At 34.3% G+C, this 15,050-nt stretch overlaps 1 protein-coding gene across 2 annotated transcripts in view; it reads left to right on the top strand.

Moving 5' to 3' along the window:
• Window positions 1-15,050, top strand: part of LOC126967147 (aminopeptidase N-like) — a 46,178-nt gene that overhangs the window by 17,550 nt on the left and 13,578 nt on the right. The window contains exons 2-4 of one of the 2 annotated variants that reach the window (XM_050811593.1): window positions 6,831-7,554; window positions 9,810-9,965; window positions 12,236-12,529. In XM_050811593.1, coding sequence (XP_050667550.1) covers window positions 6,866-7,554; window positions 9,810-9,965; window positions 12,236-12,529 — 1,139 coding nt within the window. In that variant the 5' untranslated portion in view covers window positions 6,831-6,865. Of the gene's footprint in view, window positions 1-6,830; window positions 7,555-9,809; window positions 9,966-12,235; window positions 12,534-15,050 lie in introns of those variants that run through there. The other variant, XM_050811594.1, reaches the window with a different exon arrangement.

Below are 15,050 nucleotides of genomic sequence, written 5' to 3'. Positions count from 1 at the left end.
TTACAAATTACTGCTTCACGGCAGAAATAGGCGGCATACTGTGGAAAGGAGCCTCCCACTGGTAAATAAGGCTTTATCGAGACGTACAAATTATCCAAGGTTAGACCTCATATTCAGTCGATTCATATTGACATTTTGTGCTGGATAACCTTTGTTTGAATCGCGCTGTGTTCTGAAAACAATTACTTTGTATACATAACTTCAAAGAATACTTACGTTTAAATATATTCATGACAGTAATATAAATAAAGAAATGTATCGTAAAAAATAAATTAACATCGAAGGCCTATTATAATGCGAGGGATTATTTGAATGATAAAAATAGTTGGGACATTAATGTTTCTTATTGTTAATGAATATTGTTCTACTCATTTGAATGCTATTGTGATTTTTGTACTTCATCCTGACTTTCACTAAATAACTTATGTAGATTAATATATACACACCGGCACAATTAGCGGAACAGAAAAAAAAGTGAGACTATGAGATAATAACGCATATATTTGACGAAAATGTAATTAGACACAAAATAACAAATTGATTAACATCTTTTAACAACGACTTTGAAAAGTCTTCGTTATTTTTTATTGAAAAATAAAGAAATTTGAAATAAGTGAAATTTTTAGATGATTATGAACCATCACAAAAAATAAAAAAAAGTAAGCATTAAATGATTTAACAATAAAATTAAAGCAAAATTAATAACGAGTGTTTCCTCCTCTTGCTCTGATTACGGTTTCCTTTCGTCTGGGCATGCTACAGATTATGTTATCGATGATTTCTTGAGGCAACCGCTCCTACTCCTTAAGTAATGCGTTTCCAAGTTCATTCAGATTGTTGGGGGGTGGCATTCTGGATTTAACCCTTCTTTTTAGCAAGCCCCAAACATGCAGTATCGGATTCATATCGGGGGAATTTGCTGGCCACTGCATCACCGGTATACCTACGTGGCTCAGATATGCCTGTACCGATTGAGCACGAGCATTATCTTGCATTAGAATAAAGTCGTCACCAATAAATGGGGCAAATGGTACAACATGTTCTTCTAAAATGTCTCTGATGTATCGATCTGCTGTCATGGTCCCTCCTGTGACTATCACTAACTCCGTGCGAGCTCCCAAACATATCCCTCCCAAAACCATAATTGAGCCGCCACCATAAGCCACTGTGTGTTCAAAATTAGACTGTATGTGGCGTTCTCCTTTGCGTCTCCATATTCGCTGTCTCCCATCGATCTGTTTTAAAAGAACTCTGCACACATCAGTAAAGAGAACCTGCTGCCATTCGTTCAAATCCCAATGACGATGTTCTCGCGCATAGCTTAATCGGTTTACGCGGTGACGTCTCTCAAATTTTGGGCCTTTGGCAGGTATATACGACCCTTAACGGACTTCTTCAAATCTCCTGCGAACTGTACGCTCACTTACTCGTACTCCTCGAACGTCTTCCAGTTCATTTCGAGCTTGTACAGCCGTTAATCGCGTATTCCTACGAACTCCAAGTTGTAAAAAACTGTCATCTCGCCTCGATGTACATCTTTTTCTACCTTGACCCCTCCTCCTCACAAGGGAATTAGACGATCTGTACCGCTGGATGCTGCGATGAATCGTTGATACTGGTCGACGAGGCCTTGAGGCAATCGATCTGTAGGTATGGCCATTTCTTCTCATTTCATCAGCCCTAATAATTTCCAGTGTTAGTCAGGCATAATAAAGAGCTTTTAATAAACGAAATTGCCTATAGAATAACAAATTTATAAAAAACCATTAAGTGCAATTTTTCAAAAAAATTACAATTACGTAGTTATTACTCGAACAAGTTGACAAAACGTATTGTTCGGGAAAATAAAACAAATGAATGAAAAAAGTGTATGTCATCTAATTTTCTATTTTCAAATTTGACAATAAATTAAAAAAATATCAGAACTGTTCCGCTAATTGTGCCGGTGTGTATATATAAATTACGTGACACGTTGTTTGTCCGCGATGGACTCCTAAACTAATGAACGGTTTTAAATGGGGATTACTTCATGGAGTGCAGTTTAGTCCAACTTGAGAGATAGGATAGTTTTTATTTTGATTTGGGACCCACAATTATTTTTATTTCCAATATTTGTTTTGTATGCACAAATTTTCTGTGCGAGATCTTATTGACGCACGGTTTGACAGTTCTGCTGTGAAATTATTTCATTATAACAATAAGGAGCATATGTTATGAAATAATTCTTGATGTTATGAAAAATTATTGACAAATACATAAAAAACAGTATTTTATTTATTATGTACAGTATAACGTCTGTCGGGTCAGCTAGTAACTTTATACAGATTTAATGTAAATAAAGATTTTTCTTTGAATTTGAATTGAAAAGTGCAAATTTTATAGACCAGCAAATTTAAAAAGGTACGCAATACACTGCCCCATTAAATATCCTAGCTATAATTTAAGAATATTAAGATTCTACATTTTATGACAATCGAATCTGCAATGCAATATGTAGGTAAGTGTTAATTTTAGTATAGCAATATCGATTGGAAACTTAACACGCTTATCTGTCACATTCATACAAATGATTTGAGTTTTCTTTAGTGTTAATTCCGCCAATATTTGTTTTTAAGCAATTCGACACGTGTTTTGCCTCTACTAAGTGCCCGAGTCTCGTGCCAGATTTTGGTGAGACAACACGTCCTGAGGATGCCTCGTGTAGAGGTGAAACACGTGTCGAATTGTTTAAAAACAAATATTGGCGGAATTAACACTAAAGAAAACTCAAATCATTTGTATAATTATGGATTTCCACAAAGTAACGCTTAGTTCAATAAATTTTCTTTTGTCACATTCATATAAAAACCAATCTGAAGATGGATTGAATAACGTCCGTTATCAATAACCTTGAGCTAATCCTTAGATTAACTTACTACAGGTAGACAAATGTATCCTTTTACGATTTTGTACATTTCAATATCCTATCGACACATAATTTTGGACTATAACTAATAATATAACTATATTGGACATAACTATGGATAGATAAGATCTTGTCATTAAACGGTGATATCAATATATCCGTAACTAGAGATACGTTATTGAAAATAGCCGTAAGAGGTCACCAAAGATACATACATCGGCTATTGAAATACTAAAAGCAAGAAAAGGTTAAAATATATCAATCTCAGGATAATATGTTATGTTTTTTTAAAGTGATAACCCTCACTATTAACCCTAGATTAATACACAAATAAAATTTGAATAACAAAATTTTATGAACGATGCGGGATTCGAACCCACGACCTCCGGCGTTCCGTGCCGGTGCTCTAACCAACTGAGCGAACCGTTCGAATACCGCCTCGTTATAAAATTCTGTTTGCTTTGTTCAACTCTCAGGTTGTTGTTTATAGCACCCGCACGGAACGCCGGAGGTCGCGGGTTCGAATCCCGCATCGTTAATAAAATTTTGTTTTTCAAATCTCTGGATGCCGTTTAATATAGGACCCTTAGGCTATTCATAGAACACTTCAACGTTCATCTATCCTTCTATCAAAAACAATTACCGAGTTCAAATTAACATCAAATCTAAATCAAAATAATCTTTATATATATAATTCTTGTGTGCGTGTGTATGTCACTCAACTCCTCCTAGACGGCTGGACCGATTCTAATGAAACTTTCTGTGTGTATTCAGGTGGATTCGAGAATGGTTTAGATTCACAATTGAACTACCTCCTTAACGGCTGGACCGATTTTGATGATATTTTTGTGTGTTCCAGTGAATTTGAGATTGGTGTGTGTCTTCAGGTGGATTCGAAAATGGTTTAGATTCACAATTAAACTACCTCCTAAACGGCTGGACTGATTTTGATGACTTTTTTGTTTGTTTCAGTGAATTTGAGATTGGTTTAGATGCTCAATTCCGCCCATATAATATAATTCTCCTGCTCATGTGTATGTTAGTGAACTGCTCCTAACGGCTGGACCGATTTTTCAAATTTAAAACATGTGTACAGGACAACGTCTGTTGGGTCCACTAGTCTATACATAATATAAAATAATCGTATCGTAAACAATGATATTATAGTACTTTTAAATATCATTGCTCGTAAATTAAAAACATCACAAAGAATATTTTTAAAAGAATACTTGCTGTTCGTTCTATAAATAATTCCAAAACCGCTGAATAGATTTCTGCGACAGTAGGTATATCTATTATTATTAAGATGGATCGACGATCTGGTCAAGATTGCCGGAATACGTTGGATGAGGGCAGCGCAGGACCGATCGTCGTAGAAATCTTTGGAGGAGGCCTTTGTCCAGCAGCGGACGTCTTCCGGCTGGTTATAATGATGATGATGGTATCTTTTATTTCTGTAGATGCAGACATAGTGTGTTTGCTGCTTTAAGTGTTCATGTTTATGACTTTGCGGGAAACAGCTACTCGTAACACAAGTCCAACATTCAGTAACCTTTTTTAACATGTATATATCGAAACATACGGTTACTTCTAATTCACCTAGAAATTTGGAACTTGGCAGTAATAAGGTCTCACAGTATAATAAAGAGGATAAATTGAAAAGTGTGTTTATTAAATAGATTTATTGGAGTGTAAAACACCTGCTTATATAGTATTGATAGTTGAGTGAAATAAGTAAGTTTACAAATGTATTTAATTTATTAACCAAATATATTTTATCAATTAATATATTAAGTTGAATTTAAATTCATTAAGTTTAAGTCCCAATAAGATAACTTGTCCTAAAACACTCTTATTGGGAATGTCTCGCATCATCCCCTTCGGATTACTTAACTCACGAGAGATGAAGTTCCACTATAGTGTAATCTCTTTGTTTGTGTGCGTGTGTTGTGTGAGAGTATGTGTATGTGATTGTGCGCGCGTGCACGTGTATGTGTGTGTGAGGTTGTATAAGTGGGTTCCATCTTAAGTCTGTGTGTGCTTATCATGATATTCTGATCAAAAGACCTTCCATCTTTTCATAAGTAACAAAATCTAGACAATTATTTAATGATTTTTTTTTGAAAAACTAGCGCGGACAGTACAAACTAGGCCGGAGATAACTTATCAATTCTCAACTACTACCAACTTACAAATCTAACTTCTCGACTTGTGGAGGGCTATATCAAGTTGAAGTAATGTAATATTGATAGAAAATTTTTTAACATTGCCACTAAAGGAAACTTACTTAGTGTTAAATTTTTTTTTATAGACTATTTTCTTTTAATATATTTTTTATTATTCCAGCTTGCACATTTATAAAAGTGATCACTCGTTTTCTTGTAGTATTTAATAATGCATTTAAAACTTTTTTTTAATCATAAGGGGTGAGACGAGCAGGACGTTCAGCTGATAGTAATTGATACAACCTGCCCATTACAACGCAGTGCCGCTCAGGATTATTGAAAGACCCAAAAATTCTAAGCGGCACTACAACTACGCTCGTCACCTTGAGACATAATTTAAAAAAAAGTTTGCATATATAGGCAAATATTGCGGAATATGTGAATTATTATCAAGTTATCGACAAGAATGGATAGGCTTTCTTAATAAACAGGACGCAAATAATTTCTGATATTAAATTAATAATGAATAAATAAAATAGGATATCATCGCGACCATCTAGATGGTGGTCCTCCACAGTGCGGTTTTCAATGAGCTTTCTTCTACCTACTACAAAGCTTTGGAATGCTCTTGCTTGTGCGGTGTTTCCTGGACGATACGACATGGGTACCTTCAAAAAAAAGCGCGTACACCTTCCTTAAAGGCCGGCAAGAGAATGTGGGCGGCTGTGATCACTTAACACCAGGTGACCCGTACGCTCGTTTGTCCTCCTTTTTTTTTATAAAAAGAAAATCCTATCAGCAGATATATACTTTTCGTATGTATAGTATAGTATTCTAATTCTAACTTGTTTAAGCGTTATCTGTCCGACGTCATTACAACGAATGTTCATTACAATACAACTCACTCGAAGTCGACTTCCCATACAGACTCGTTTGGATTAATCACACGGTGTTTGTAAGACTTTTGAATACTTTAAATCTTTAATATGTTGACCTGAGCACGTGCGAAGATAGCTCTTCAGCTCGTTAGACATTGAGCTCTTTCATTTTATTTTATTTGGGGAGCTTACAGTAACATTTATAAATCAGTCAAGTAAATATAATTCTTAGTGCCAATTACAAGCTTCCACATATTATAGATAGTATTATTCCACTTTTATATTTCACATTGAATTATAAACAATTATTAAGATTATAATAATATGTTTTATTGCTGTTTTTATAAAACTACAAAAAGTTCTAAAGCGATGGCTGGACTGTATTTTATGAATAAGCGCACTGAATACAATATTATATTGTAATGTTCGTTTAGAGAAAATCAGGTCGAGTCGACCAAGAGACTAGACTATATGCAGAGAGACCGTTTTTTTTTCAGAGTCTTAAGGAGAGAGTAACTTGGCTTTAGAACTTGCTTTCAATTCTTTGTTCATATTTCTTTTTGTAATGTTAATTGGTTAGCCATGTTGTATCGAACTTGGAAATGATGTTGGAGCTCCTTTAAGCAGGGAATCACGCTCACACTGTTCGTTTTATTTATTTATTTTTAATTTTTTATAATATTTGTTACGTTATTTAATTTAGTATTTTAAGATTTTAAATAATATTGTAAATTATTGTTTTTTTGTGTGAGTGTTTTTTATTGCTAATAAAGTGTGTTTCTATTTCTATTTCTATTTCAAGATGGTACTTTGCCAAGTATATACTGTTAATTATAATTTTGAATTGGAAACAATAATACTAAAAAATTTATTTCTTTCCAGATAACATCATGACGTAATTAAAGAACGACTCCATAATGGACGGGAACCTCCAAACAGATTTTTCTACAAAAACGAAGCGAGGAATCTACGTTTCAAAAAGCCTCGCTTGTGTTATTTTCGTCATCGTATCCCTTGCACTAGTTGCTACTGCTTTTATAGTGTACAACTTCGCTGCTTGCCCAAGAACTGATCATTTAGCTAACGTCACTAAATATGAACTTAGTCTTTGCGATCCAGCTAAACATTTAGTTATTCCTCTCAGCACTGAAGCCAGTAAAACCACGACAATCTTTGAAACCACAGCAAATTCGGTTGAAACTACTACAGAGCTTAATAAAATCACCGATGTTAATCTTAGGCTACCAACAAATGTAAAACCAGATAGGTATTTTCTTAAGTTAACTCCGTACCTATTTGATGGAAATTTCACTTTCGACGGTGAGCTTAGTATAGTTATAACAGTAAAAAATGATACAGACAGAGTGACATTTCATGGTGTTGAATTGGATTTCCATAAAATAGCATTGCACAAGAAAGAAGATGGAAGACAGATTGTAATAACGAGACGAAGTGAAGATATACAGAAGCAATTTCAAATTCTGTCAACGGCTGAGTCATTAAAAGCGGGGCAGCAATATGTTTTGAATATAACATATACTGGAATATTAAATGATAACTTACATGGATTTTATAGAAGTTCGTATGAAGAGAAGAAAGTTAAAAGTTAAGTATATAATATAAAAGCTTTAACACTCATAAAAAAGTGTGTGTGTCCTTATGTATGCACGCAAGAAGTTATACTTCTTTGGCCAACAAAGCAAAAATCCTTAAAATTATTTATTCTTCGTACTATTCTACGTTTGTAGAAAGAACAAATAATCTTGCAACGATGGCGTTGACAATTAATTATGAAATAACGAATACGGCTGTACTAGCTTGAACCTTTTGCCTATCCTAATAATGGACGAAGAAACTAAAAACACTGCGCGCATATCTTAAAATTTCACTTTCATCATTTGTTCATAACGTGCCTAAAGAAGTATAACTTCAAAAAGTGTCTGCATCAATACAAAAATTATTTTATCCTTCGTGCTATTTTACGTTTGCCGAAATAAATCCCACCTATTCAACCTTAGGGAGATGCGGATGGCTGAAAACCAGCGCTGCATGAAAATATTATTTCAAGCACCATAAGCTGAGCCTACTCCCCTTTGTTTAAATGTATGTTTTTAATAACTTGATTTTGTATTTTTAAATTGACCTCAAGGCAAAAAAATGTATTCAATTCTTGTTCATTGGTTGAGGTTCAGTCGACATATAAGTAAGAAGTTTTTCCCTAATGCGCCAAAAAATAAACACTAACATAAATATTTTTAAAAAGTGTCAGCTTGAAAATTTTACAACCCATCACTTGATACCCAATCATATTACGTTTGTTTGATTATAAAAAATTGTCACACGAACGTAGCACAACTAAGAAGTGGTAATTAATCTAAAGAATGAGTTTATAATTATACATGAATAAGTCTCAATTATCTCGCAATTATTCTGTCCGTAATGCAGACGTCAACAGTAATAGCCTTTTATACTATTTAATACATTTTAGTTTTAATTTTGTTAGGATGTACAGAAGGTATTGTAAATGAAATCTTGTCTGTGAAAATGAACACGGAAGAATTTACAATTGCCACATTAGTATTCACTGTAGATACATCGGTAGTAGCATAATTTACGTCTTTACGCCTGGGTGTCTGTCGTATGTCAATACGTTGTTAGCATGCAGTAAACGCGTAGTAACGACAATTTGCAAGGAATTCCAAGTTCGTTTGATTTTATTGAAGAATACTGATATTGACTCGTGGAATGAATATGATGGAAAATAGTTCAAAGGACAGATGGCCGTTGGGGCAGTAAAGACTTCGAGTGGCGATCACGTATCGGAACACGCACCCACAAGATGAACCGACGATGTGGTCAAGATCGATTGTCGTGGAAATCTTTGGGGGAGGCTTTTGCCTAGCAGTGGACGTCTTCCGGTTGATGATAATGAAACAAAATAATATAGTCTAACTTGTTATCTTGAAATCATTATTACTCTAAGGAAACATAGAAGGAATCATTTGATAATATTTATATATAATGGAGATAGACTAAGTTTATTATTTTATTAAACATTTACTTCTTATACCTACTCGTAATGACCAAGGAAAATGTGTGTACATATTCATTGCCTTATTATCTTTGCACTGGACAATATACACATCGTCGGTCATTATCGGAAAAATAATTTTCAAAAGCAAGGTCTAGGATTTTCAAAGGGTTATATTATTAGTCATTGTAATAGGCAATTAATGAACATAATATAATGCCATCAAAAACTTGTATTAAAACCAAGTCTCGCAACTCAAGTCAGTCAATTTATTTTGACCCTACTAAAGGGTCCTTCTGTAAGTTATTACATAATTAGCTAACCTAATGACATCTTATAGTGATCATATCAATATTGAAAATATTTAAAATAAATAGATTTACTTGGCCGTCGCATGAAAGCAGAATGTATCTTTTTTTAAATTAAAAACACAATATATCTCACTAGTAATACATATTATACAATTAGATTGTTTAGTCTGATGGCCAAGTCAATTAAAACATAAAATATTAAATATATTCTATGTCAGTCAGTAATTGACAAAATTAAGCAACTTTGACTAGTTATAATTCTGAAAGTATTGTTTCAAATTGAATGGAATCTGAAATATACCGTGTTTATACAATGTTTGCTTGGTTATTGAAAATTCAGGCTTCTAATTTTATCCCCAACGAAGTTATAGAAACAATCAATCAACTGATTCGAGAAGAGAAAAAGTACGGCCGTGCCGCTTGTTTTTGCTCGACTTTGCGTGGGCACTGCATGCCCCCAGATGACAGTTATTATTATAAATATACAGTTATAACAATCGTAGTAATTTACTGATACAGATGGATTGCAGTCACACAATTCCAAGCTACTGATGCTCGCCGTGCTTTCCCGTGCTGGGACGAGCCAGCTCTCAAGGCTCGGTTCACCATCAGTATCGCTCGACCAGCTAATATGAGTTCGGTGTCAAACATGAACCTAGTTAAGAAGGAACCTCAGTAAGTAATTATGAATAGTTCAAAATATTCTGAAACTATGTTTACGTACCAGTGGGAGGCTCCTTTGCACAGGATGACGACTAGATTGGGTACCACAACGGCGCCTATTTCTTTCGTGAAGCAGTAATGTGTAAACATTGCTGTGTTTCGGTCTGAAGGGTGCCGTAGCTAGTGAAATTACTGGGCAAATGAGACTTAACATCTTATGTCTCAAGGTGACGAGCGCAATTGTAGTGCCGGTCAGTATTTTTGGGTTTTTTCAAGAATCCTGTGCGGCATTTTTTGTAATGGGCAAGGCGGCATCAGCTGAACATCCTGATTGTCTCGTCCCTTATTTTCATGAAAAAATAGGTCTTTTTGTAAATTTTATTGCCCTAAGGAAATTATTATTTCTATCGAAATTTTCTGCATAGGCAGACAAAATGACATAACAATAAAGTCTGTAGACTTAAATAGTCATGCGAATTATTACAATACATAATAGAATTTCAGTTGACATTAATTTCGAGAAAAGTAAATACAATTATAAACTTAACAACTCTTTTATCCCCAGTAGGTACAAATACATACACACATACAACAACGATAGTTTTCTCAAACTGCACCTTTGTTACAATTCCGCACGCACAAAACGGAGGACAGTTGTCTTTCAGGAAGAAAAAAGAAAACACATTGTTACAGATACTACATACGTCAAATTCAAATATTTTTATTCAAAATAAGTTATAATATCACTTAATGAAAGTCAGAAACTACCATCCATTCCAAAAGATTAGCCTCAGACCTGAGAAGAATGAGCGCAACAAAGTCAAGGGCTTTTTTTATAAAAATATGGTAACAATGTAAAATCCTACAATAAAATTCATTATTTAATAGCCTGTGGGCGGTCGCTCTTTTCCCAAGTCGTCACTTAAATTGCATAAGTTTTTTTGGCTTAATGAAATCTCGATTGATCGAAAAACTGTCAATACAATAATAATTTGAATTTGTTGTTTGGTGTGGTGGTGGTTTGTTTGGTGTGTTTATGTCTTGTCCGATAGCATTTTGCAAAATTTTATTCATGTCTGTTGAATTAAAATTGCATAATAATACGCGTAAGAGGATTATCGACTTTGTTTATCGACACGGGCTTCTCTCTAGCTTTGCTAACTGTGAAACTTTTAACGGAATATCCTAAGGAAAGACAAGTTAATTAAATTGAAATTGGATTACGTTTGAATACAATTAAATACATATATACGTAAGGTAAGTTAGTATTAGGTGTTACAATGAATGAATTACCTTCAGTTATAATTGCATTAAACTTCTAAGATATCGTGTGCTTTATACTAACGTCTACTATTTAAAGAGACCAACTAATCGTAGGTATAAATTAGATTTGTAGTTTTTTAACTTGTTTTTTTTTTTGTTTAATCAACTGATGATAATTGATACGCCCTGCCCATTACAATGCAGTACCGCTTCTTGAAAAATCCACAATTACTGAGCGGCACTACAATTCCGCTCGTCACCTTGAGCCATAAGATCTCTGCCAATTAATTTCACAAGCTACGGCGCCCTTCAGAGCGAAACACAATAATGCTTACACACAGTTGTGTGTAATGAGATGAATAATGTGTGTAACGGCGCCTATTTCTGCCGTGAAGCTATTTCTGTTGTGGTACCCATAATCTAGCCGGCATTCTGTGCAAAGGAGCCTCCCACTATATAAATATAATGTAATATAAATATCAAAGAAAATACGGACTGATACAAAAAATGGTTGTTAATTATCTAAGCAAAAACATGACAAATTACAAATTGCCAAACCCCATTCACGTCACTTCCATCTAAAACCTATATATATAGCTAACCTCATGATACATCTCAGAATACAGAACAAACCAGAAACCATCAACGCACTCAATTCTGAGGCGGTGTAAACTACTCCGGAACGGCGTAGTTCGGTTGGAGCAATAACCGTCGACAACGACCTGTATGCTGCGCCCAGTGAGTAAGCTGGAGGTCCACTTGCATAAACCCTCAGGAAATCCAAACGATGGATGATTTGAGACAAGCGCCTTGTGCCATACACGATCAAAGGCCTTCGCTCTATCATTATCATTTATGGCGTTATTGCTAATCATTTTATAATTGGGTTTAATTTAAAAAAAGTTAGCACGTCTTGCGTGTTTTCTTAAACTTCGAAGAAAATATCAACCAAGAATTGAGTCGCAGCTTAAAAATTTATGCATAAAACTGTTTTTAATCTTAATATTATAATTTCGCAGTGAAATCCTCAAAGACTACGTTTGGGACCACTATGCTGAATCGTTACCAATGTCGACCTATCTTGTCGCGTTTGCTGTCACAGACTTCGGTACCATGAGCTTGAACAATTTCTCCGTTTGGACAAGAAGAGAGGCTTTGCCATCTGCGTCTTACGCCTTGGATATTGGCCCGAAGATATTGAAGTTCTTGGAAGATTACTACAAAATTAAGTTTCCTTTGCCTAAGATTGATATGATTGCGTTGCCAGACTTCAAGGCTGGTGCAATGGAAAATTGGGGACTATTAACTTTTAGGTGAGTTTCTTTGTTAACAGAACAGCAACACACAACAAATATTTTTTCACTTCTCATGCTCTGAAATTGCTTATTTGTGCACGATACAGGCTGCACAAAATAGATTTTCGTGCACAAGTGCATTAACGTATCTACTCATAAATGTATCTATATTAAGGCAAAGAAAATGAGCCATACAGCCAAACACATTAAAAAGTTCTGAGATAGAATTTGTTATTTTATAATATTTACTTTAATTTATTTGCCTCATGTGTTTTTTAAGAAGATATTAAAATTAAAATACGGTAGGTTATTTAATTATTAAGAAATATATATATATTACAAAATTAATTTAATAGTAGTCTGTATAGGTCTGGAGCCCAAGCCATCAATGTCGTAAGATTTAAAAAAAAGCGGCGGGAAACAGGTCTTGTTTTTCGCGCGTTTATTAATTTCTTAAAATTTTCTAAAATTGTTAAAAATGTCCATGTTATACTACTGTTTTATTTCCTCGCAATCGAAATGATAAGCAGAGTTTATAAGCCGTCCACAAAACCATTTTATAAGAGACTTTTAGCAGCCCGAGCCGAAGGCGAGGGCTGATAGTAATGTCGACGATGGTTCGTTTTGTGCAGTCGTTGTAAAATCTACTATTTATTAACTGTATGTATAGCTGTGTTTATATCAATATTTTTGATAATAATTTTATTTTAGCAGTTAATTAATATTTATTTTAAAATAATTTCTCGAAATTATTTTTGATCTTTCCGACCGAAGGACTTGTCTTAAATTTCTTAGCGGATGGAGATGGTGGTCTCTTTCAGAGTGTTATAATGGAGAAGTTACGTTTCATCTATGGTTATAAATCAAACTATGTAATATTCAGAATCTTATCTCTCGAACTATTTTGGAATAAGATTCTGCCCGTACATAAACGCCCACGTCTCACACTAACTCCAACAAAGTACAATATAAAATCTCACCCACTCAGTCAAACAATTTTAAGTTTCGCTTTTGTCACATATTCATTTTGCTCTAAATAGGTACTTGCTCAGTGTGAACAAATCGATTGTATGCTCATAGCCAATCTTCCGCTATTGAAATGTCGGATGGTTTTCCACGGTCAAATGAATAAGGGGAGATTGTGGCTTGTCAAAGAAAATGTTTGCCGAGTTGATTGAAGTAAGGGTGGGGGTTGGAGAGTAGGCTGTATTTATATAAGTGTGTTGTATGTTGCTTCATAAGAAGTGAAGACAATCACTTGTGTGTGTGGCTAGGTTTTTTGTACCTATTGAATGATTCAAGCTCTAAAGGTTGATGTATCCAATATACGATAATTTGTTTTTATACAGTTTATTCTTTATTACTTTTTATGAAATATTTGATATTATTTAAACACGTTTCATATATTGGATCGAGCACCTTTCAAACTAATTTGCTGTGTATATTACAGCTATTGTTAAATACTCTATTTGGCTGGCAGTTGAGTTCCTTGTTTGTTTGTTTGTTGAGAAGAATCTCACGAGCTCAACTTTTTCCGAAAATATTGTAGTAGATTCAGTAGTTTAACAGATTATAGTGACGATTTAAAAGCACTTAATTAAAGCCTGAATGGTGTGGGGCAGCGCTGCCGACATTAATACAATATTTGTGCTGCAGAAAAGGGCTATTCGCGCTATATATAACCTACGCCCTAAGGAATCATTGAGAGCAAGATTCAAAAAAATTAACATCTTAACTGTTGCTTCTCAATATATTCTTGATAATGTAATGTATGTATCATAGGCACAAAAGTGAATTTGGCAGAAACTGTCATAACCATAATGTTAACACCAGGAACAGACATAAGCTTATAATGCCTACTACTCGACTTAGTCGAGTTAGCAAGTCTTTTGTGGGGCGATGTATATGCTTTTACAACAGGATCCATGAAAATGTTTAAAGCAAAAGTATTACGTTATTCAAACGAATTGTTAAAAAACGTTTGTGTGGTAAAGGTTACTATAACATAAATGAATTTCTTAATAATACCACAGATTGGGGATGGAGCGACCGCCCTCAGGCTATTAAATAATAAGTTTAATTGTACAATGTTACTTTGTAAATGTTACTTTAATTGTAAAACATATTTTTGATAAAAAAAAGCCCGCTGAGTTTGTTGCGCCCATTCTTCTCAGGCCTGAGGCATTAATTTTGGAATGGGTGGTAGTTTTTTGACTTTCAATAAGTGATTTCACATCCTATTTTGAATAAAAATATTTGAATTTTAATTTGAATGAATAAAGTTTTTATGACGTTGACTTTAGTGTTTCGTTTTTCAGTAAGATCAACTAATGAACCACCCTTTATTTATAACAGCTATACCATTATACATACTAACAAGCTGTTACTTGCAACTTCGTCCACACCAGCGATACCATATTAATTAATTATAATTCCAATGTTGCCACATGCATATATTCAACAAAACAATCATATATCGTTATCGTATCGATGTAAGGCAGCATTCGTAAGAAACATTTTCGTTCTACCATTTTTTCTC

This window comes from Leptidea sinapis, chromosome 12, assembly GCF_905404315.1.
Source record: "Leptidea sinapis chromosome 12, ilLepSina1.1, whole genome shotgun sequence".
Lineage (NCBI taxonomy): Eukaryota > Metazoa > Arthropoda > Insecta > Lepidoptera > Pieridae > Leptidea > Leptidea sinapis.
This window is presented reverse-complemented; position numbering and strand designations above follow the sequence as displayed.